Source organism: Punica granatum, chromosome 1 (genome assembly GCF_007655135.1).
Source record: "Punica granatum isolate Tunisia-2019 chromosome 1, ASM765513v2, whole genome shotgun sequence".
Classification (NCBI taxonomy): domain Eukaryota; kingdom Viridiplantae; phylum Streptophyta; class Magnoliopsida; order Myrtales; family Lythraceae; genus Punica; species Punica granatum.
Window position 1 is genome coordinate 3,397,691 of NC_045127.1, and position 20,457 is coordinate 3,418,147.

At 39.4% G+C, this 20,457-nt stretch overlaps 2 protein-coding genes, 2 long non-coding RNA genes and 1 pseudogene across 4 annotated transcripts; 4 read left to right on the top strand and 1 right to left on the bottom strand.

Annotated features, from left to right (window-relative positions):
• Positions 1-111: 111 nt before the first annotated feature.
• LOC116192884 lies at positions 112-1,418 on the top strand. Its single transcript, XR_004154163.1, has 2 exons — positions 112-392; positions 1,252-1,418. It is a non-coding gene; the product is annotated as an uncharacterized LOC116192884 (long non-coding RNA).
• A 3,668-nt stretch (positions 1,419-5,086) lies between these two features.
• On the top strand, positions 5,087-9,441 carry LOC116192623. The gene is made up of 2 exons (XR_004154116.1): positions 5,087-9,137; positions 9,209-9,441. It is a non-coding gene; the product is annotated as an uncharacterized LOC116192623 (long non-coding RNA).
• Positions 9,442-9,660: 219 nt separating this feature from the next.
• On the top strand, positions 9,661-13,956 carry LOC116197199 (probable polygalacturonase At1g80170). The gene is made up of 10 exons (XM_031527292.1): positions 9,661-9,753; positions 11,739-11,873; positions 11,971-12,108; positions 12,245-12,415; positions 12,512-12,538; positions 12,650-12,857; positions 12,957-13,038; positions 13,138-13,246; positions 13,321-13,437; positions 13,536-13,956. The coding sequence occupies exons 1-10, from the start codon at positions 9,661-9,663 to the stop codon at positions 13,779-13,781; spliced, it is 1,326 nt and encodes a 441-aa protein (XP_031383152.1). The 3' UTR covers positions 13,782-13,956.
• Positions 13,957-15,091: 1,135 nt separating this feature from the next.
• Positions 15,092-16,588, top strand: LOC116197802 (annotated as a pseudogene).
• Positions 16,589-17,629: 1,041 nt separating this feature from the next.
• LOC116196738 (basic leucine zipper 6-like) lies at positions 17,630-19,758 on the bottom strand. Its single transcript, XM_031526611.1, has 4 exons — positions 19,120-19,758; positions 18,834-18,924; positions 18,426-18,552; positions 17,630-18,045 (listed from the first exon to the last, which is right to left on the bottom strand). Exons 1-4 carry the CDS (start codon positions 19,596-19,598, stop codon positions 17,849-17,851), a joined length of 894 nt encoding a protein of 297 aa, XP_031382471.1. The 5' UTR covers positions 19,599-19,758; the 3' UTR covers positions 17,630-17,848.
• Positions 19,759-20,457: the final 699 nt, after the last annotated feature.

The window sequence follows — 20,457 nt, forward strand, 5'->3', positions numbered from 1 at the left end:
CTTTTATGATATATATATATATATCTATCTATTATAGAGATATAATAAAATGATGACTTAAGTATTTTAGACTTTATTTGGTAATGGAATAAAATTAAATTTTATCCCGTTCTAACTATAAATAATTATATTTATTTGTTATATGCAGACTTGCTGTCCTGCTTACGCTAACCACTCCATGCCTCATGGTGAGTAAAGACCAAAGCCACCTAAACAATCGAAAGCCATCAACCATTTTGCCTACCAATTGAAGTTTGGCACAAATGAATTACTATAGCTAGTAGAATTAAGATTAGGGTGGCAGAACGATATGACATGTAGTTGAAGCCTCACCCCACCGCACTTGCAAGTCTGCTGCCTCGAAGGCCATCAACCTTGATGTCATCTCTGAGGTAAAGAAAATCGCGACTCATCTTAGTCGAAGAGCTGAAGAAACAAAAGTTTTTATTTGAATTGTCCAATGGATTGCAGATAAATTAAAATCTAACCAAATATCCCTATTCACCAAAAAAAAAAAAACAAAAAGAAGCTTTATTTGAAGAAACAAAAACTTTATTTTCAATGTATAACCGTTGCTTCATACAGAAATACAAAATTAACGAAGAAAGGAAAATCAGAGCACTCACCATAACCAATGTTTTCGAGATGGAGATCTTCGATAAAGTCTTAACTCTTAAGAATCTCATAAGACCGTTTAAATTTTATGAGTTTTTGTCCCGATCCGTAGGTCTTCCCATGGTTGAATGTGGGAAGAGAAAGACACAGTTGACACAATTTAGATAGACCTTGGGTAAGGAAGTATACCTTTGCTTTTTTTGGGTCGGATGATCAATTTGACGGAAGAGAGATCTCAGTCCCATGACATGCACATAACAAAAAACTTTTAGCAGAAAACCTTTGCATTTATGGATTTTCCCCGAGTTCCTGACCAAAAATCAATGAATGCTGGAAAGTCACAGTGCAATCCATCAACAAAATTTAAATGACATGAAATTAAAGGAAAAAAAAAAGTTATACTAGCCGTGTTGAATAGTATATATGAACAGTATTTTCTTAAAAAAAATATGTCAAAATAGTGTCGTGTTGGATTAGTATAATGATAGATAGTAATCTTCTAAGTGTGTTTTATTAACAGAAATTGCTAGAAGTAAAGTCAATCGTGGATATCTTCTAATATAATTAATAGTTATATTCATAATATATATATATAGAGAAATAATGCTAACATAACATCTCCATTTTTTTTTTCAGTGTATACCCTAGTATCCAGAAGCCCAATGAGATTTGACTAATCCAGTAAGGAGATCGAGTATTAAAGGTTATTCTCCCTCCCAACGAGTGCGCTTCCCGAGATTCGAATCTATGTTCTCCTCCTTATGAACGTGAATTGCTTACCACTCAATCCACACTTTTAGTGATCTCGATTTTCTTTTCCTTCATCAATTTGCTACTATTTGAGATGCTTTGTACTGCCATCTTCAACTGGTTACCTAAAGAATACAAAAAGAAAAAAAAAGAATAATGAAATTTGATAGATAATAAAATATTTGAAAATTATAGTGATTCCTGTATTTGAAAGTTAATTACGTACCTCACACGGCATTAATTTTGGGAAGATTATTGTATACTTCCTCCTAGACATCATACTTCGCGTAATCTTGATATTGTTCATCATCTTCTTCTATTAGTATTATCAGGCCTTCATACTTCATGTAATCTTATTATTGTAATCCTTTCGTACCCCTGGCAGCACGGGTTAGAAGAGCGGACAATATGGAGTTAGTAGAAAGAGCGAGAAAAGAGCCAACATGATGGTTTGTGGGAGAGATGGACTACGAAAGGATTGCCAATTTGCGATAAAAATTCAAAGTAGTCGCAACTGACCTCATCAATTACCGTCCTAAGATCTAACCCAACCCTTTCCTATTCCTCCTATGTCATGCTCTCCATATAATATATTGAAGTAAAGAATCAGTTAATTGCCGATAATTCTTCCAATTAGTGAATGACCGAGAGTTAACCCACGGAGAGGTGGCGTCTGAAGGGGAAACGACCCTCTAAGGCTCGGAAGATGAAGAGGGAGATGGGAAAAGGACGACCGGAGCTTGAGAAGTTATGGCTATAGGGAAATTGTCCAAAGTAAAAAAATGAATTGCTTATTACAACAGTTACATATGTATCTAAATCAATTTTAAGACCTGAAGAGTTGGTTGCTCACAAGCCAAGGAAATGCTTTAAAATCTAACATCACAATCTCTTATAAAACGAACGGAAGCTTCTTATCTCTTGAGTTTAGAAAGCCATTTTAATATAATATAAATAGATTCCTTCTTAGCTTCATTTTGCTTGGTAAAATAGAGAAACACTCATTAATAATATTTGACATATTGAATTAAGAAAATTTTTATTTCTTAGTGTACCGACCGAACACTAAATTAATTAAAATTCAATTAGAATTTTGAATATTAAATTCACAACCAAAAGAATTATCTATATATAATATATAAAAGTCGAAACGAATGTTCAAATAGTGCCAAATCAGACGCAAAAAAATCTTTCATTGCGTGACTATTATTGTCCTGACCAATTGATGAATGACGTTTAGCTTAATGTGATTATGACAAGTGGTAGTTCATTAGATATATTCATTCATATTAAGAAAAGAAGTCAAAAAGGTTTCAAGTCGACCTTTCGAATTTTTTCCTTCAATCTTTATAAACGTCAATATTTGCATAGAAATTAGGAAGGAAGTTTGATTAAAAAAATGTAAAAACTACGCAATCAACGTTTTAAAAATGAGAAGAGGGAAAAGGTTAAAATAATTAAAAATTAAAGAACATAATTAAACTAATAATTCTTTACACTAGTGTGTACAAAATCACATGTGGATCGACTAACTTGTGATAATTGATGTTCCGTTTGATTTCACAGTTAAAATCACAAAAATTTTAACTTTAACTTTAACTCAACACATTACGCAATAAAAATACACACTTTTCAAGTAAAAAATTTTAACTCAACACACTACATAATAAAAATACACATTTTTCAAGTAAAAAATTTTAATTTTAACTTTAACTCAACACATTAGACAATCATTTATCATTTTTCACAATTAAAATTAAACTTACTTTAATTCTAAAACTAAAAACACAATGAGTATCTCATTTTTTTCCACTTTATTATCGGGAAATTGGGCAGAGTTGAAACGGTTTGGTTTTTTCCCCTATACGTCTTTGTCGGTTTTGCTACCCACAAGATCTTTTAACATGCTCGTTCCATGTGGCTCCCCAAAACGGTTTTTAGATTATATAAATTGAAATGATATGATGTATATTTATATACAAATCATGTATTAAGAAAATGATCTTTAATGGTCATTAGCGTTTATTTATATGGGAATAGAAGAATTATTTTGGATTAATGGCGCTATATAACCTAACGCTTGAAATACTTTTTAATTCTAGTCAAAACTTGATTTTTTATTCAAGATATCCCAACGTTGACATGTTGATTTCACATCTATCCTGACGTTAATTTTCCGTCTAAAATTGACGGAATTGTACACGCGGCACGTTAATTTTGTAACGTTGTTATGTGAAACCAAAACGTCAACGTTGAGATATCTCAGGTAAAAATCAAGTTTTGATTAGAACTAAAAATTCATTCTAGTGTTAGGCCATACGCAATTATCTCAATTTTTTTTTCTTTTTGTTGGAAGGGAATAGAATAATATTATTCGACCGGAACCTTGGCCGTATGGTCGTTTTCATTATTCCAGTAGTAATCCACCTACCTTATTGTAACGGACCGACGTGGAGAATGGTGATTCAGCAAAAAATCGCACTTTCAGATTCGCACACCTATTTCCTGTCCGTCATAAGTAAAGAGATAACGATCGCTGGAGCGATACTTAATTGCTGGCACGTTCGCACGAACTCAGGACCGACTCCACTCATTCAAGTTGGATCTAGATATGGATATTTTGAATTTTTCCTAATGCATTTACTGTTTTCTTTTGGGATTCGGAATTGAAATGGACCATTCATAGTTATGGACGTGGACTACACCGTTTAGCAGAGGTGGACCTGCTGGATATTAGTGTCGTGTTTGATTCCCTGACCGCAAGTACAACAACAACAATTGATGTGTCTTTTTTTTTTTATTACAACGAAGATCTATGACAGTAATGTAACGAGATAAAATTTTTAATAATTAATAAAAAAATAAAGATAATCTCATTAAAAATATTAAATTTAAAACTTCTTATTTATTAGATAAAACGTACATATCTATGCAATATCTTCGTTGACGCACTTTTTTCCATTTGGGATTGGATCGCCTTCTTATGGCAATATCATATACTTCGGGATTTATCGACAGGTCCCACACTTGGCGTAAGGCTGACAGTTTTATGTATTGATCGATGTCGGCATCCTATATAGTGCAATGGCTGATCCGATCCAAAGGACCAAAGAAATGACGTTACGTGTCGAAAAGTGAAGGGGGGGGGGTCCATCGGTATCGGTCCATCTCAGTTACCCTCCAAATATATAAAGTCGAACAAAAGCACAACTTTCTTAGAAAGATAAATATGACATCCGCAACAAATCAGACCGTCCGATAGTATCACGGTCAGACCCCTGAGGCCAGGGAAGTAAAAAAATCAACGGTCGTCCTGTCTCGGTGCGGCGCAAACCGTAGGATATGCGTTTGCCGTTCTTCCACTCATCATCTAACTTTCTTCGTCACATTATTTTTATTTTTATTAATTAACGGTAAAAGCATTGCCCCAATATAAAAAGAAAAAGAAAAAAAGTTCACAAAAAAAGAAGAAGAAAGAACAAAGATACGGCAAATCCAGTCACTCGTGACTTGTATGCTCTATTTTGTAATGGACCCGGTACAATATGACACAGGAATATGGTGAGTGTTTTCCTTGTATAATATATATTAAGTACAGATTCGCGCATTGCAATTGCATAGAAGTTGTGTCGATATATAAAATTATATCTTCTCATAATGTTAAATAAAAAAAAAAGACTTTCGATGGACTATATTTGTAATGCAACGATGGCATCCCTAATGACATCTTTTAGCTACATACTCTGAAAATGCTTTTGCCAAATATGCTGAAAGCAAATAATGCGATGCTGTCAAGCCGGCGCTTAGAAAATTACTTTCTCTCTCCAAAAAATTGAGAACTAAACACCCCCGTGCGTGCTGGCGGCTAACGTCTTGCTCGTGCACGCAAAGACTCTCTTCTCTCTTCTTTCTTTGTCTAAATTCACCTTTCCTCCACCGCTTCTCAAAGTCGAATCCACTTCCCCATACTCTCTGCTCGCCGCATCCCGTTGACCCCATCCCGATCCTCTAACCAACCCACTGTCGATCCTCCGCCACGTAGAGGTGCTCTCCACCCCGATCTTCTACCATTCGATTCCCCTACAGCTCAACGTCGATTTAGTTCACGCCTTAACGTACCAGACCGACTCAAACGCGATTCTTTTGGAGCCCAAGTTAAAAACTTTGGCCTCTCGGATGTTCACCGTCGACAATTTGCCGAAGTAGTCCGATGTCGTGGTCGTATTTGCTTTTGTTTTCCCCTTGATGTCCGTTTAGAGGAGCTTCTGATTTGTTTAGATTGTGTATGTGCTTGGTTAGTCTTTGAAGATCTGTTATCGGGTTTGATCTGCTCAATATCATGTGGTCGTGATCGGTTTTTGTACTACGTGCAAAAGCAAATAATGCGATGTCCAAAGGAATTCAACACGCTAGGAAAATAAATAAATAGAAACTTTTTTCTTAATTTGGACATGAAGTGTATGAAAGCCATATTAATTGAGATTTCACATGGTGATTTTGGTTAACTTAAACCATCTTCTTCGTTCTTTCCGCTATATTTCTCATTGTACACTGTCCACTTTCTCTCTCGCATATCTTCGGTAGATGGATGGGTTAGTGGGTAGGTCCTTTTTTTTTAAAAAAAGTATCTTCGGGTTTTGAATTCTTTATGGGTGGCTTTTTCAAAGGTGATTTTTTCCGGCCCTAGATTTAAAAAGAGAAACTATTAGAGAAAACTATCATTATCATCCCTCTGCTTTCATGTTATCACCAATTTAGTCCCTCTACTAATTTTGCCACCAATTTAACTCAAACGTTTGCCTTCTGCATATCAAAATGGTCCTCGGCGTCAGATGAGGTAACAGAAGTCTTACGTGGCTACACATGTGGACCTAACAACGTTAATTAAATCGTTTTTTAAACCCCAAATACGTGCCTAGTTTGAAGCGGCACCGTTTGAAGCAAATCCTTGAAGCAAATCCCCGAACTAAGACATTCTCCTACAGCTCCAATTTGGTCAGTGTCGGGAGCTCGGCGTACTCAGAAGGGATCGAGCCTGAGAACCCGTTCCGAGAGAGGGAGACGTCCTCCAAGTGAAGGAGCCCTACCAGGGCCGGCACGGCCCCGGAGATGGAGTTGTTCCGGAGGTTGAGCCTGGTCAAGAAAGTGACACTATGCAGGAAGAGTTCGTGGAGTCCTTGAGCTTCCACAAGTCACTCCTCTCACTGGGATACAAGACATCGGCATCTACGGGCACTGATGTACAAGGTTGCTAAAACAGAACAAGAAACATCAGCAAACAGAGCACAACCGCATTACTATTGAACCTTGAGGTGTTCGAGCTCATGATCAAAGCCTGCAACCCGAGGCGAAACCAATCATTGGGTGTGCTTCGATTCGACCAGATGATCGAGAAAATGAGGAGTTTTCGAGTTTGATTACCTTTGTATAATGTTGGGAGTTTGACGAGGCATGCGATGCAAGATTGGTGGAGATTCTACAGAGGAAGCGGAGGGAACAAAAGATCCTTAATTCGATCCTGGTGAAACCAACTCTTTCCGCAGCTTAGGAAGTCCTATTTGACAATGTCATTTGTATGAATTATTGGTCCATAATATTTGAAGAATGCAGACATGTTTCTCCAAAGCTTTCTTCTCCTTAGTCAATAATTACTCAATGAATTCCAATCCATGTGATATTTGTTTATGTAATTTGTTTGCAATGTTAAGTTTTTTTTTTAGAAAATCACGTGAAGGGAGGGGCAAGAAATCAGGATCCGCAGGCTCGATCCCTTCCGATGAGAGGAGTGGCCTGTTGAAGCTCAGGGACTCCACGAACTCTTCGTTGGATCTGTACTGGAGGTGGACCAAACCTCCTTGCCTTAGGGACGAGAGTAGGTGGGTCGGCGTTGGCTGCTCGAACTCGCACATCGTTCAGCTCGTGCTCGACGGGATACAACTGACGGGGTCGCTCACGGAAAAACGGTGTCGTTTCAAACCAGGCAAGTGTTTGGGGTTTAAAAAACGATTTAATTGATGCCGTTTGGTCCACATGTGCAGCCACGTAAGACTTCCGTTACCTTATTTGACGTCGAGGACCATTTTGATATGTGGAAGGCAAACGTTTGAGTTAAATTGGTGGCAAAATTAGTAAATGGACTAAATTGATGGTGACGTGAAAGTAGAGGGATGACAGTGATAGTTTTCTCAAACTATTAATTCAAAATTGGATATACTTCCATGAGGACGAGGAACAAAGTCCTAAATATACGTGGACTCCCTTAATCCCTGACCCTTGGCAAGTACTTGGGTTTCCCTATAGATATGTCCCCTAGCCGATCTTCTTCTTTCCTTTTCCTTATTGATAAATTTAAAGTTAAACTCATTGGTTGGCAAAGTTAATACCCTCTCCATGGCCGGAAGAATTATGCTTGCCAATTCTGTTCTTTTTGCTATCCTCGCCCACAGTATGCAATGCACACTTATCCCGCAGAATATTTGTGACTTTCTTGATTGTCTTTGTAGAAATTTTGTTTTGGAAAATTCTGAAAATTGCAAGAAGCTCTACCTTGCGGGATGGGACACCATGACCCTCCTTAAGGGTAAAGGAGGTCTAGGCGTGTCATGAGCTGAAGGCCGAAACCTTGCCCTCTTAGCTAGCTTTGCATGGGGGCTAGGGAGGACAATTGGCCATGGGCTCGAATCCTAAAGCATAACTACATTTATGGCCGAGCCTCTTTTAAAACCTTAAGCTCTTTTAACCGAGCTGCATTGTCAGTTGGTTCCCAGTTATGCTCTCTTGGTAGCAAGTGGTTAGTAGGTAATGGCAGGAACATTGTGGGTGGGCAAGGCCTTGTTTCGAAATAGCATTTCAAGTCTACTTACCAGGCAAGAGAGCTCTCTCAGTGTTACTGATATTCTTGAACCAAATGGTTCATGGAATCTAGATAGTTTAGCTTTCTCCCTCATTGATAATGTGTTGGCACTCTTGCGCAATACTCCCAGGAGCTTACTTGGGGAAGGGGGATAGAACACCTTACTCGTCGAGATCCCGATCTTGTTGGCAAGGAGTGGCTTTGGATATGGAAAGTTTCAATCATCCCCTACATCCACACCTTCCTTTGGCTTGCTTGTCTTAATAGGCTGCCCACTGCAAGTTACCTTTAACATGAGAGGACTTGCAGTTCCACCCCACTGCTCTTTTTGCCAAGACCCTGAAGAGACAATCTCACATATTCTTAGAGAATGTCTAGCAGCTTGCACCTTTTGGGCTAATTTTGGCAACCCGATTTCTAAGAAGGGGACGTTTGGTCTCCCTCTTATTGATTGTCTCAAAATTAATTGTGAGGCTTACGAACCTCACACACCAAGTGTCCTTGGAAGATTGCCTTCCCTTATGCTTTGTGGACAATTTGGAAGCAATGAAACAAATTTATCTTTGATAGGGAGCACGCATACACACAACCTCTTCGGTTTTACTTAAAGCTAGCAGTCGAATTCTTTGCCTCTCTTTACCCAGGAGACCACAAACACACCACTACCATTCATGTCCAGTGGCAACCCCCTTCGGAGGGATTGTTAAAGCTCAACATGGATGGCTCAGTTGCGGGCTTCCTGGATATTGCAGGTGCTGGTGGTGTGCTTAGAAATCATTTTGGTGGTTGAGTTAGAGGTTTTGGCCTCTCTCTTGGAGTCACCAATAGCCTTGTCGCGGAGTGCTCGGCCTTGAGGGAAAGACTCCGCATGGCTTGCGATATTGGCATCCAATCTCTTTGTGTTGAGATTGATGCCCAGGTAGTTATATATATTTTCTTGGGGAATATCGAAGAGAACCTTATGCTAATGCCTTTGTTGTTGGATTGCAGGACTCTTGCACGATCATTCGCCGACTTTAGGATTCAACATACCTTTCATGAGGTCAATATTATTGTATGTCATCTTGCTCGCCTAGCTAAGGAAGACTTGTACACTTATCAGGATGTTCAATATTTTGAGACCCCCCGTTGGGACTTTATATTTTATTTTGGCTTATCAGATTGGAGTGTCTAATACTCGAATTGTGTTTATTGACGGAGCCGCTTCGGCGGACTTTGGCTAACCGTTATTATTATATATTCCTTTTTCTACCCAAAAAAATAAAAAGAAACTATGAATTTAAAATGACAAAATGAAATTCATCATATTTAGAACATCCCAACTATAAATACGCGAAGTATGAACAAGTACGAAGTCATAAAATCAAATGAAATACGAGTTCAAAAATAAAAGAAAAAACAACGTTCATTGAGTTTCGACTTGGAGTACAAACACCGCCGAGATGGAGGCTCCGTTTCACATTGCCGACGAGGGGGAGGATGGAAACGTAGGGGTTTGGAGGTGGGACTGGGAGCAGATAGTAGAATCGAAACAGGTTTTATTTTACAGTTTACAAATGTTATTATAGATTATTATAAATGTTATATGTATTATACATGAATACCAAATAAAAGTATAAAATTATTAATTTTGATTGGGTCGGGCACCGTCAGGTCTTTCGGGTTCGGAGCCAAGTTTTGAGTGTGGTTTTTTTAGATAAAAATCCACTTGAAATTCAAGTATGGGACCTGATTTATTTTTTCAGGTCAGGTAGTTTTTTTTCTTTTTTTAAAGTTCTTTACGTACATCCTTAGAAATCATCATCTCCACATCCGATGGACCACCGCCAAAACCAACACGAGGAGTCTCATTCTCACAATACGATACTTAAAATTAAATAACACACGTACATGTTGACGGTAATACTTTTAAATAAAGACAATTTACATGTTGACATAGATGGAATTCGATAATTTATATATTGCCATAGATGGAATTTTATTTTTTTAAATAATGATGAACTCGTAAACGAATATGCCAGTCAATCAGATTTCCTTTCCATACCATTCCGAATAACGTACAGAGTAGTCTATTAATATATATTATATATTTTGGTGAGGTGGAATATTAAATAAGGACTCTTGGAGTTTATATATATTGGTTGATTGATTGATACGAGTTACTGTGAGAACTTTTATGTCGGCGGTCTTTTACCTTCCGTCACCGAAACGACAACCTTCACCGGCTGCAACGCGATACAAATAATGCACGAGTATTAATCTCGAGACACGTGCTACGGATGCTCGAAAAGCAACGGAAAGGAAACGGCACGCAGTCATAATATAGAACACGTGAACGACAGCATCGCATCTTGTACTAGCAATATCCCATTTTGATTCCATTTTCTTCAACCAACTATTTGATTCGAAACACTTGAATCTGCGCACAAGAGACTCAGAAACTAATTCATATCAAAATGCATATAAGTGAAAATTTGTGAAACCACAATGGACTATGTTTACCATTTACATGTAATTTTTACGGGATGTTACGTAGCCACTTACCTTAGTAATACTTGACGAATATTTACCCTTATTTGTCGAGCCATACCCCAAAAATAAGTTAAAAATTTTCGACTTGCTCTCGTGGCTGTGGATTGGTTCCAGAACATGTGGGATCAAAGATGCCGGGATGTGACATGATTTTTTTTTTTTGCTGAATGGATGTGACATGATTTTACTCGATCGGGAGAACATTGAATCAGCTACTACTACAAATGTACAAATAAGCATTAGTTATTTACCGCGTACAGAGCTTTTACCATAGGATTGATGCCATGCCATGGCACCTACGTCGAAATAACCTGTCCCTGGAGAATCCAGGACGGATCCTCGAAGCTCATGTCTTTGAGAAACTAGCATTATTGCCCCTGCCATCACGAACCATTTCTTATGTTCAACTTTTTTGATGGCATGAACTCGAAGTAGCTATGGCTGCTGATAAACAGGAAAGAAGAATTAAAAAGAGCTAACCCCGTTCTTCCAGATATTTCATGGATCTCTGATTTTCAACTGCACCATACCTCACGGTAGCTGTGATGCTAATTCAGTGTCGATCTCTAAGATGAGTAACTGTACCTCTCTCTGGGCAGTTTCTTCTTCGTTCCATTATTAAGTTGCTTTACAATAAATCCACCAATTAAGTACACATCGGTTTTTATCACACAGTGTTGAGAAACTGCTGCTATGAGTAAGTTCTTTCATGCAAAATCTCTCTTTTGATACGTAACGTTTGCTTGAAGATCATTAATTGATCATAACATATAGTCAGCTTTCAGATGTGAGCAGGTATAAAAAGAAACAGAAAAGAGTCTGAATCCCGGTCTCGGCTCCCTTCATAGTCTTGCAAATTATCTTAATTCCTGAAAGTGCTCGGTTTCGGCAACATAAATGCGAGTACGGGAAGTCCAAAATTTCCAAACTTCGATGCTTAACTTCAGTTTAAAGTATTTGAAAACCACATGATGTTGTTTTCTTGCAGGGCACTTTGGCTCTCTTTTGTGTATCGGCATTGTTTTCTTGTAGCATCAGTTCTGCGGGTACCTCCAAAAACTCCACTCGCTTCAGTGTATGCGAATATGGGGCTGTTGGTGATGGCATTACGAATGATACAGAAGTAAAATTCTCTTACCGATAATTCCGACTGTGCCTTTTCACACGCAAAAGATAGTTGCATTCTCGAATGTTTTACTGAGCTGGTCTTTCATCTACAGGCCTTTCATGACGCTTGGAATGCTACATGTTCCAGTGAAGAGGAAAACCCGATAATTATTGTCCCCGAAAACAACACTTTTCTTGTGCATCAAGTCAAATTCGGCGGTCCTTGCAAGGCCAAGAATATCACATTTATGGTAATGCAAAAGATGATTTGGTTTCATGTCGTCCGGGCAATAACAGAAAAAAAGGCCAAACAGAAAGAGCCATCATTTTTGTTTTCTTTGGCTTGAGTAGATTATTTATTGAATAGCTCGTCCCCTATTTTCGCAGATATTGGGGAATATAATTGCCCCGGACTCACCCAAATCATGGTCCAGGCTTGATCCAAACCAATGGCTAGTCTTCAGTCAGGTTGAGCAGCTTCATGTCACGGGCTTTGGCACAATCGACGGGCGGGGCCAGGTTTGGTGGAAACAGTCGTGCCGGTATCATCCTGACCTGGTACTTTAAACTTGCAATCTCACAGCTTTTTGCGTTCAGTTTCCTATGGAATGACTGACAAGACATTCGGTATCATTGCATTACGTTCTTGTTCAGGAAGGATGCACTTCATTGGCACCTACTGTAAGTCCTAATCTGATCGATCATCTCGAGTTTTACTCATAGTAATTAAAAAAAGAGCATATCAGTTTAATATGGTTGAGAATATTCGAGGAGATTGATTATGATTTGCAGGCAATGAAGTTTATCTCTTGTAATGCGAGCGGTGTTACGAACGTTAACTTAGTAAACAGTTCTCAGACCCACATGTTGATATCAGGCTGTCACTATTTTCACGTCGATAATCTGCTAATTGAAGCTCCCGGGGATAGTCCGAACACTGACGGGATCCACATCCAATTTTCTGAGGACATAACCATCACAAACACGATGATCAGAACCGGTTACTTCTTTGTCTTCTACTCACCATCTATCATTCTATCGATGAACCACAAATGCTTTTTGACTGCTAAACTTTGTTTTCTGAATTTGTGATTTGAAGGTGACGATTGTGTATCTGTTGGAGACTATACATCGAATATTAACATCTCATCTCTAATATGTGGACCTGGTCATGGAGTGAGGTGATTAAAATCTTCATTCTCAGTATATATCATTAGAAAAAAGTATGTATCATCAGTGGTTTCTTTCTTTTACATGTCATTTTTTCTCATGTTTCACAGCATAGGAAGCTTAGGTCGATCAGGGAATGCCGTCGAGGTAGAGAACATTCACGTGAGAAAAGTTTACTTTGAACATACCACGAATGGAGCTCGGATCAAAACATGGCAGGTACCAAAAAAATTTTATGTTTGTTGGGCGGAACTTTTCTGTTCTTTCTTTATATGTATCTTTTTCTCTGCAAGGTCGGAACTGGTTATGTCCGAGGAGTCACCTTTGAAGATATCAAGTTCGACTCCGTGGAAAACCCGATAATCATCGATCAGTACTACTGCAAAAGCAGAGGCGCCTGTGAGGAAAAGGTACTGAATCAGAAAACTTTGGTTTTTCTTTGTTCTTGGTGAGGAAAAAATTGAAAACCAGACATTAATACTAGTGAGAACTCTTCGAACAAAATCAGCAAACGGGAGTTCACATAAGCAATGTGACATACAGCGACCTGTCGGGAACATCGAGCACAGATGTGGCGATCAGTCTCAACTGTAGCAGATCAGTTGCGTGCAAGGGGATAGTGTTGAAATCTGTAAACCTGACATCTACTATACCTGGAAGCCGAGTCACTTCGAACTGCATTAATGCTTATGGAAATGTCACCGGGGAGGTTCAACCCAAGCCCTCTCTTCTGGTAACAAACACTACGGAATGAAGGCATTGCTGTCACCTGCCAAACTTCTAGGATATTGATGAAATGGCTTTTGTTTTTTTTTTTGCCCCCTCTAGATATGATTCCGATGATGTTCTCGATAGACTGATTCTCAGAAAGCTTCTTCGGAGTGATTCTTAATCTGCACATTATCGAGCACGGGTTCATATTATTCTTATGCTTTTGTTCCGGTGTTTGGTGGGTTAATTTCATGTCCATTTTTCCTGATGAGCAATGAAAAAATACCTTTTATAAAAAAAAAAATTAATTCAAACGATTCTATATCTATTCTCTTTAAATAAATCTCTAATAAATGAATAAATTAAATTTTCGAATATCAAAGTATATATAAAAAAAATTTGAAAGGATCCCCTTTTTTATTAGAAAATAAAATAGTCACCTGAAACTGAAAGTACTCTTTGTCGGGCGTTGCATTATATGCCATTCTTGTACTTTCGTTACTCCAGAAAACAAATCATGATAGCATAAAGTTGAGATGTCCTCTACACCAATATTTAACTAGTCAATTATGCCCGGCTTAATTTAATAAATTCTGAAAACACCTTGATAATTCATACTGTATAAATTCAATCAGTAGGACTTTTGCAAATGAGATAAAAACTGCTGTCCTATCTCTGTCAATTGGCTTGGGATCATGAAGCCTCGAGACTTGCTGTAAGAACTATCCCAGGAGAGGTAAGTTTGCGTCTACACGTAATAAGTTCCGCATCCGTTATAGATTGTTCCCTTTTAGGATAAGTCATGTTTCATTGTGCTATCAAAAGGATATATCCAATGGCCATTGCCCGGTCACTTATCCCAAGTACACCCAAGAGGACCGACTGAGCATGATCAGCTCAAGCAAAAACAAGCTATCAGCTAATTACAGCATTTAGATGGAAAGATTGCAATATTATAAGAGTTGGCTTTATGAATGATATATGCACTTTAGGAATCGAACAAGCCTTCGGCCAAGCTGTCTTGATGATCTGCTTCACCATATATAGCTTCATGCTTAATCTTCTTGCCTCGAAATGCTCCCTCATTCCTTTCTCTCCAAATCAAATAAATCAGTAATGATCTTTGATTTTCTTCCTCTACGTCTAGCAGTAATCAGCAACTCTTCTTCCCACAAGCCAGCTGGTTTTGCAATCTTTAACTGAGCATCTCTCCATATTGCATTAGTTATACTGAATAAGACGAACAGGTGAACCATGATCCCGAGTTTCCAGCTCAAAATAGCAGAACTCACGAGTAAATGATCCCGAGAGACACCCCACTTAAAAGGCTAGTGTTCGTTGCTAATCTGTGAGATGGCAAACCAAGCCACAAAGGAGCATCTCGGAATATTTCCGGAAAACCAAAGAAGCTTTGACCAGCAAACTCTAGCATCATGGACCTTGAGTCCATATTTGGCAAGGAAAACTTAATCAATAACCCAAAATAACATTATCTGAAGCTGCAAACTTAATAGATGCTACCAGGTTTTGAACAGCACTAACTTGAGCTTTAGAGTTACTGCCCGCCCGTTATGGAGTTGAGTTTGAATAATTATATGATCTTGGCAGGATATCGAGGCTTATGGTGTAGCAAAAGTTCTGGCCACGGGAAACCCGGAATTTGAGAAGGGTGACTTGGTTATTGGGGTGATTACTTGGGGAGAGTACAGCAAAATTCCCAGCGGCAGAATGATCAGGAAATTGGATCCAATGGGCTCATCTTTGTCTTACCAGGTTGGTGCCTTAGGTATTGGCATTAGCCTTTGGCTCATCATCAGTATTACATTCAATGTAACAAGTTCGATAAAGAATCCCGGGTATGTCCACACATTATATTTTTATTATTGTAAAAATCTGTTTATATTTTTCAGGATTTAGTGGATTAACAGCCTATGCTGGACTCTTAGAGATAAGCAAGCCCAAGAAAGGGGACAAAGTTTTCGTATCTACAGCTGCCGGGTCAGTTGGCAACTTTGTCGGGCAATACGCGAAGTTGTTTGGGTGCTACGTTGTTGGTTGTGCAGGAAGCAACACAAAGGTAATTAACCATTTAAGTTATGTCCCGTCTTAGATTAGTGCAAGACCAATCTCATAAGCTTCAGACGGCTCAACGACAATGCAACTTCTAACTGGCAGGTGAAACTGCAAAAGGAGAAACTTGGTTTCGACGAGGCATTCAACTACAGAGAAGAAACTGACCTTAAATCCACCCTGAAAAGGTCAGAGAAGTGGCTCTGTTCGATGACAAAAACCAAAAAATCTTTCCAGTTTGCCCTATAATTTTCTATGAAACAGGAAAAAAACAAAAACAAAGCACAATACAATGTTTTCCCTCATCTTCTTTGTTTTCTTAAGAAGCAGATAATGGATAACTGAAAAACTTTCGGCAGTTCTCCAAACCGAACTGATCATAAATCAAACACAGGTACTTTCCTGATGGGATCGACACATACTTTGACAATGTTGGGGCACAGATGCAAGAAGCTGCAATTGCGAACATGAACAATTATGGTAGAGTTGCCATATGCCGAGTTATATCTGAATATACAGATTCCCGAAAAAGGGCTGCCCCAGATAGTGTTGCACGTCATCTAAAGGAGAATCAAGATTCAAGGATTTTTTACTGCAAATTACATCCACTCCAAGACCACCAATTATCTCCGTACAGGCAAACTTCACGTGCTTGAAGACATCTCATACGGTCTGGGGAGCATCACTTCTGCTTTATTAGGACTGTTTCGAGGTGATAATGTTGGCAAGAAGTTAGTCCAAATAGCAGAAGAGTAGAATGAATCTTCCCCAAATCCTAGTTATCGACAAATAGGTGACATTCTGATATTCAAAGATCTTGCAGCTGTCTTCGTCGTAGCATTTTAAGTCTGCTGTTGTTTCATTTGATGTTGCCAAGAGCATAACTCAATCTATTATTGTCTCATTTCATTGGCAAGACCTCTTTAATGGCTGCAAGTCGATAAATTGGTGTCAACAAACTACCACGCTTTCCTGCCATTCATTAAATCTTGTAATGTGATTGGTTCAGATTCAACGTCAATAGTCGCTTAGTACATGCCTATTTAGCCAAGTTTGGATTTTTCGATCACCCCTACGTGATCAGCGCCTTAATAGAGTTATACTGCATGACAGGCAACTTGGAGACTGCATGGAAGTACAAATGGAGATGTGGTAATGTGGCCATCGTTGATTGATTTTTACGCAAAAGCAGGGGGATGTGGAAAGCACAAAGGAATGTATGGAGAAATGCCCGAGAAAAATGTAATCTCGTGTAGCGCAATGATTACAGCCTATTATCGATTTGGCGACTTCAAAGAGGTGCTTATCTGTTTCCGCAGATGCAAAAAATGGGAGTTAAAACGAATGAATCAGTTGTAGTCAGTGTCCTTACTGCTTGCGCCCACCTAGGTGCGGGTCACGCAGCAGGTACTGTGGGTCCATTCATATGCTAATTCAGTGGCTCAAGTTCGCTTTGAATCCCCATCTTGGCGACTGCATCAATTAATATGTACTTGAAATACGGTTTCGTGGAGTTGGCCTTATCGGTTTTTGACGGTATGCCCACCAGAGATGCCGGCCGGGGCATGGAATGCTATGATTTCTGGGGTTGCATTGAAATCCATGAAATGGTCACCCATGGGACTCAACCCACAGAGACCACATTTGTCGTGGTTGTCCTCACTCCTCCCTGCTTGTACTCGTGCAGGACCAATCAAGGAGGGCTCAATTTGATAATTTGAAAAGATGGGCACTAAATATAACTTTGAAACCGAGAATGGAACATTCGGCATGTATTGTTCGATCTCTTGTGTCGATCAGGGTTAGTTGGCGAGAGGCCGATGAGTTAATTGCTGTGTCAGTGACCAATTTCTTTGAAAAATATCTCACTGTACACTTCCGTTGCACAACTTAAAAGAAAAGCTTAAATATGCTCTTGATCCTCGAGTCATCTAACTTAAACATAGTAGTCGAGTAATTAAATCGGTGCGAATCATTGGACTAAGAATATTAACATGTAGAATTACATCAACAGAATTTGTCCAATTCTTTAATTGCGTATCACATCAATCTTTTTTTATCAGCTGGAACGTTGCCGTTATCTGTATGCCCCTGGTGATCAACGGTAGTCGTCCGCCGCAACAGAGGAGGTGCCTCATAACCCGACTCCGTGGCTCTCATCTTCTCGAGGTTGATCTTTTGGTGATTGTAGACTTGCCTCAGCCTTTCTATTTCGTTCTTCAAGGCTTCTTGATGAGCTGGGCACCAAGACACATATATTAATCTAATCATACATATTGGAAAATATTGTACGAGTATGGAAAATACAACGCCTTCTTATGGTGTGTATATATAGATATATATATATATATATAATGATACTTAATTACCCAGAAATATATATAATAAATAAAAATAAATTGCATGGATCGTAGAGTTGTAGGCTTGTAGCTTTCAAGCCGGGTAAATAATTACATCTTAATGTCATAAAAAAAAACATTGACACTGACATCAGTCCTTGGTATTATATCACTATTCCTGAAGATACGTATATAGACCGAGACATGTACATTTAGTAGTAAATTACAATAATTTATGGCAATTTGATCTGAAACGAGCATCAAGAATCTCGATTTACCGTCTTTGAAGATCTTATCTTGAGCTAAGGCCGCAATTCGTTGCTTGAGGGCACTGTTGTCTACGTTAAGAATCAACCGTTGATGATCCAAGAATGCCACTCTTGGTGATAGTGCTGATACCTCCGTCTTCACCCATGCGTTGTAATTAGCATAAAATTATACTTTTTACCTTTTTTTGGGTGAATAATAAATTAAAATGAATTATGTAATACATTAAACAATGGTAGGTACCACCATATATATTGGATCGAGGTCAATTAAGATACATAGTTTATAATTTTTCCAAAAAAAGACGCAGTTTATTCAGATAAGCTGCTTCTAAATACAGAAATTAATTATATTGTGCCGGGGCAACGATCTAGGATGATAGAAATCGTAAAATGGATCGGACATGACAAAGTTATCACCTGCAATGTCGTCACGCTTTGTTCGAGCTCTGATATATACTGCAACTTTCTCACCCTCGACCTCTGAGCTGATTGCCGATTAGCCAAAATCCTAGGCAATAACCAGCAAAGAAGACTCTTTGACAATTTATCCGAAACATCGTATCGCACAAATCTCTCTCATGCATGCAGAAGTATGGACAGCTCGCATAGTTAGTGAAAGCTCGCATTGCAGACTACATTGTTTTCCGGATTATAAAGGAAGTCTGGGTCTAGTTAGAGAAGTACACTTTATGTTAGCTAATACCTTTTAACTCTTTTCGGGTCGATAATGATATCATCGTTGTTGGAGGTGGCAGTGGCCGCGGGAGTGGCATCGGCTGCAGGCTGAGCTGCAGGGGAATCCACCTCAGGTGGCTGCATTGGCTCTGCCGCCTTCTCCTCGTTATTGCTGTTCTGATCCGATGATGGAGTGGATGGGTTCGACAGCAGCGTGGGCGGGGCGCCCCCAGACAGCTCGTTGGAGAACATCGAGATGAGCTGCTCGTTGTCCAGCCTCTCGAACACCCCGTCGCTGCTATCTGGCAGCTCGGGAACAGCCTCAAAGAATGCGACCGAGTCGCTGGCTGACCTCCGGTGGGCCCCTCGGCGAAGGGCTGAGAACTCGAGGAAATCGTCGACCCATGAAGGCTGCAGATGGGGAGGCGATCTCTGGTGGGGAAGGAGAGCTGAGGAGGGCCAGCTTACGGCGGCGGACATGTCCTGGAAGGATGGCTGCTGTGCCATGTGGATAGAGAGAGGATGAAGAAAAAGCAGAAGAAGGAGGAGGAGAAGGAGGAGGAGGAGGAGGTGGTGAATGAGGGTGTTAACTGATTAAACGACCGTGATTGGTTGATATAAAGGGAAACGGAGAAACCTACGAATAACTAATTAAACGACCGCGTTCGGTTAGTTGGGTGTTCCATCAGCTGATCAGAGAGATTGGGATCAAATCATTGCAATGAGCCGACATAATCATTAAAATATTCTAATGTTGCCTTAACCTTCCTTCTCGTGCGGAGGTTTTGGAGGGGAAGGGCGGGCGGGGAAGGAAATTGGGATCGGGGGGGATCACATGGGGGATGATTGATTAGGACAGCTAGCTACAGCTGTGGGTGGGGTGTGGGGATGCAGGCAAGTGGTCTTCGATTTCTAATTGGGTTAGCGGTAGAATATTAAGGCGATGTCCCGTGTATAAAATGTTATTCTCACTATATAAAATATTATTATCCAAGTATCAAAATATTTTGTACAAAATATTAGTTGATTGAATCGTACATGCAGTCGATTGATTATTTTGTACAAAACGTTATTGTCAAACTACGAAAACATTTCGTACGGAGCGCAGCGACCGAATATATTCAGCTGCTGGACCCAATCATTTCCCTTGATTTCTATAGTACCTTCTCTTCCGTTTTACCGTTGAAATTAAGTCCCAATATGTAATTCAACATTAGTCGGAATTAGCCGCGATCAGCCGAAGACAGACCTCCGGAGGTCCGAGATTGCAAAGGCAAACTTAAGAATGCACGCAGAAGATAGGAGGATCAAGCTATCGGAAGTCTTGTAAAATAGCTAGGAATGCTTCTGCCAGCTCTCATATATA

What these genes read in the sequence shown, in the direction of transcription:
- LOC116197199 (XM_031527292.1), top strand. Translation starts at nt 9,661, where the DNA reads ATGGAGGCTCCGTTTCACATTGCCGACGAGGGGGAGGATGGAAACGTA. An exon ending in AAACACGATGATCAGAACCG is followed by an intron (nt 12,858 to 12,956) that starts GTTACTTCTTTG and finishes TGTGATTTGAAG; the next exon opens with GTGACGATTGTGTATCTGTT. An exon ending in CTCGGATCAAAACATGGCAG is followed by an intron (nt 13,247 to 13,320) that starts GTACCAAAAAAA and finishes TTTCTCTGCAAG; the next exon opens with GTCGGAACTGGTTATGTCCG.
- LOC116196738 (XM_031526611.1), bottom strand. Translation starts at nt 19,598, where the DNA reads ATGGCACAGCAGCCATCCTTCCAGGACATGTCCGCCGCCGTAAGCTGG. An exon ending in GACCCGAAAAGAGTTAAAAG is followed by an intron (nt 18,925 to 19,119) that starts GTATTAGCTAAC and finishes GTTATTGCCTAG; the next exon opens with GATTTTGGCTAATCGGCAAT. An exon ending in AAAGCGTGACGACATTGCAG is followed by an intron (nt 18,553 to 18,833) that starts GTGATAACTTTG and finishes GCATGGGTGAAG; the next exon opens with ACGGAGGTATCAGCACTATC.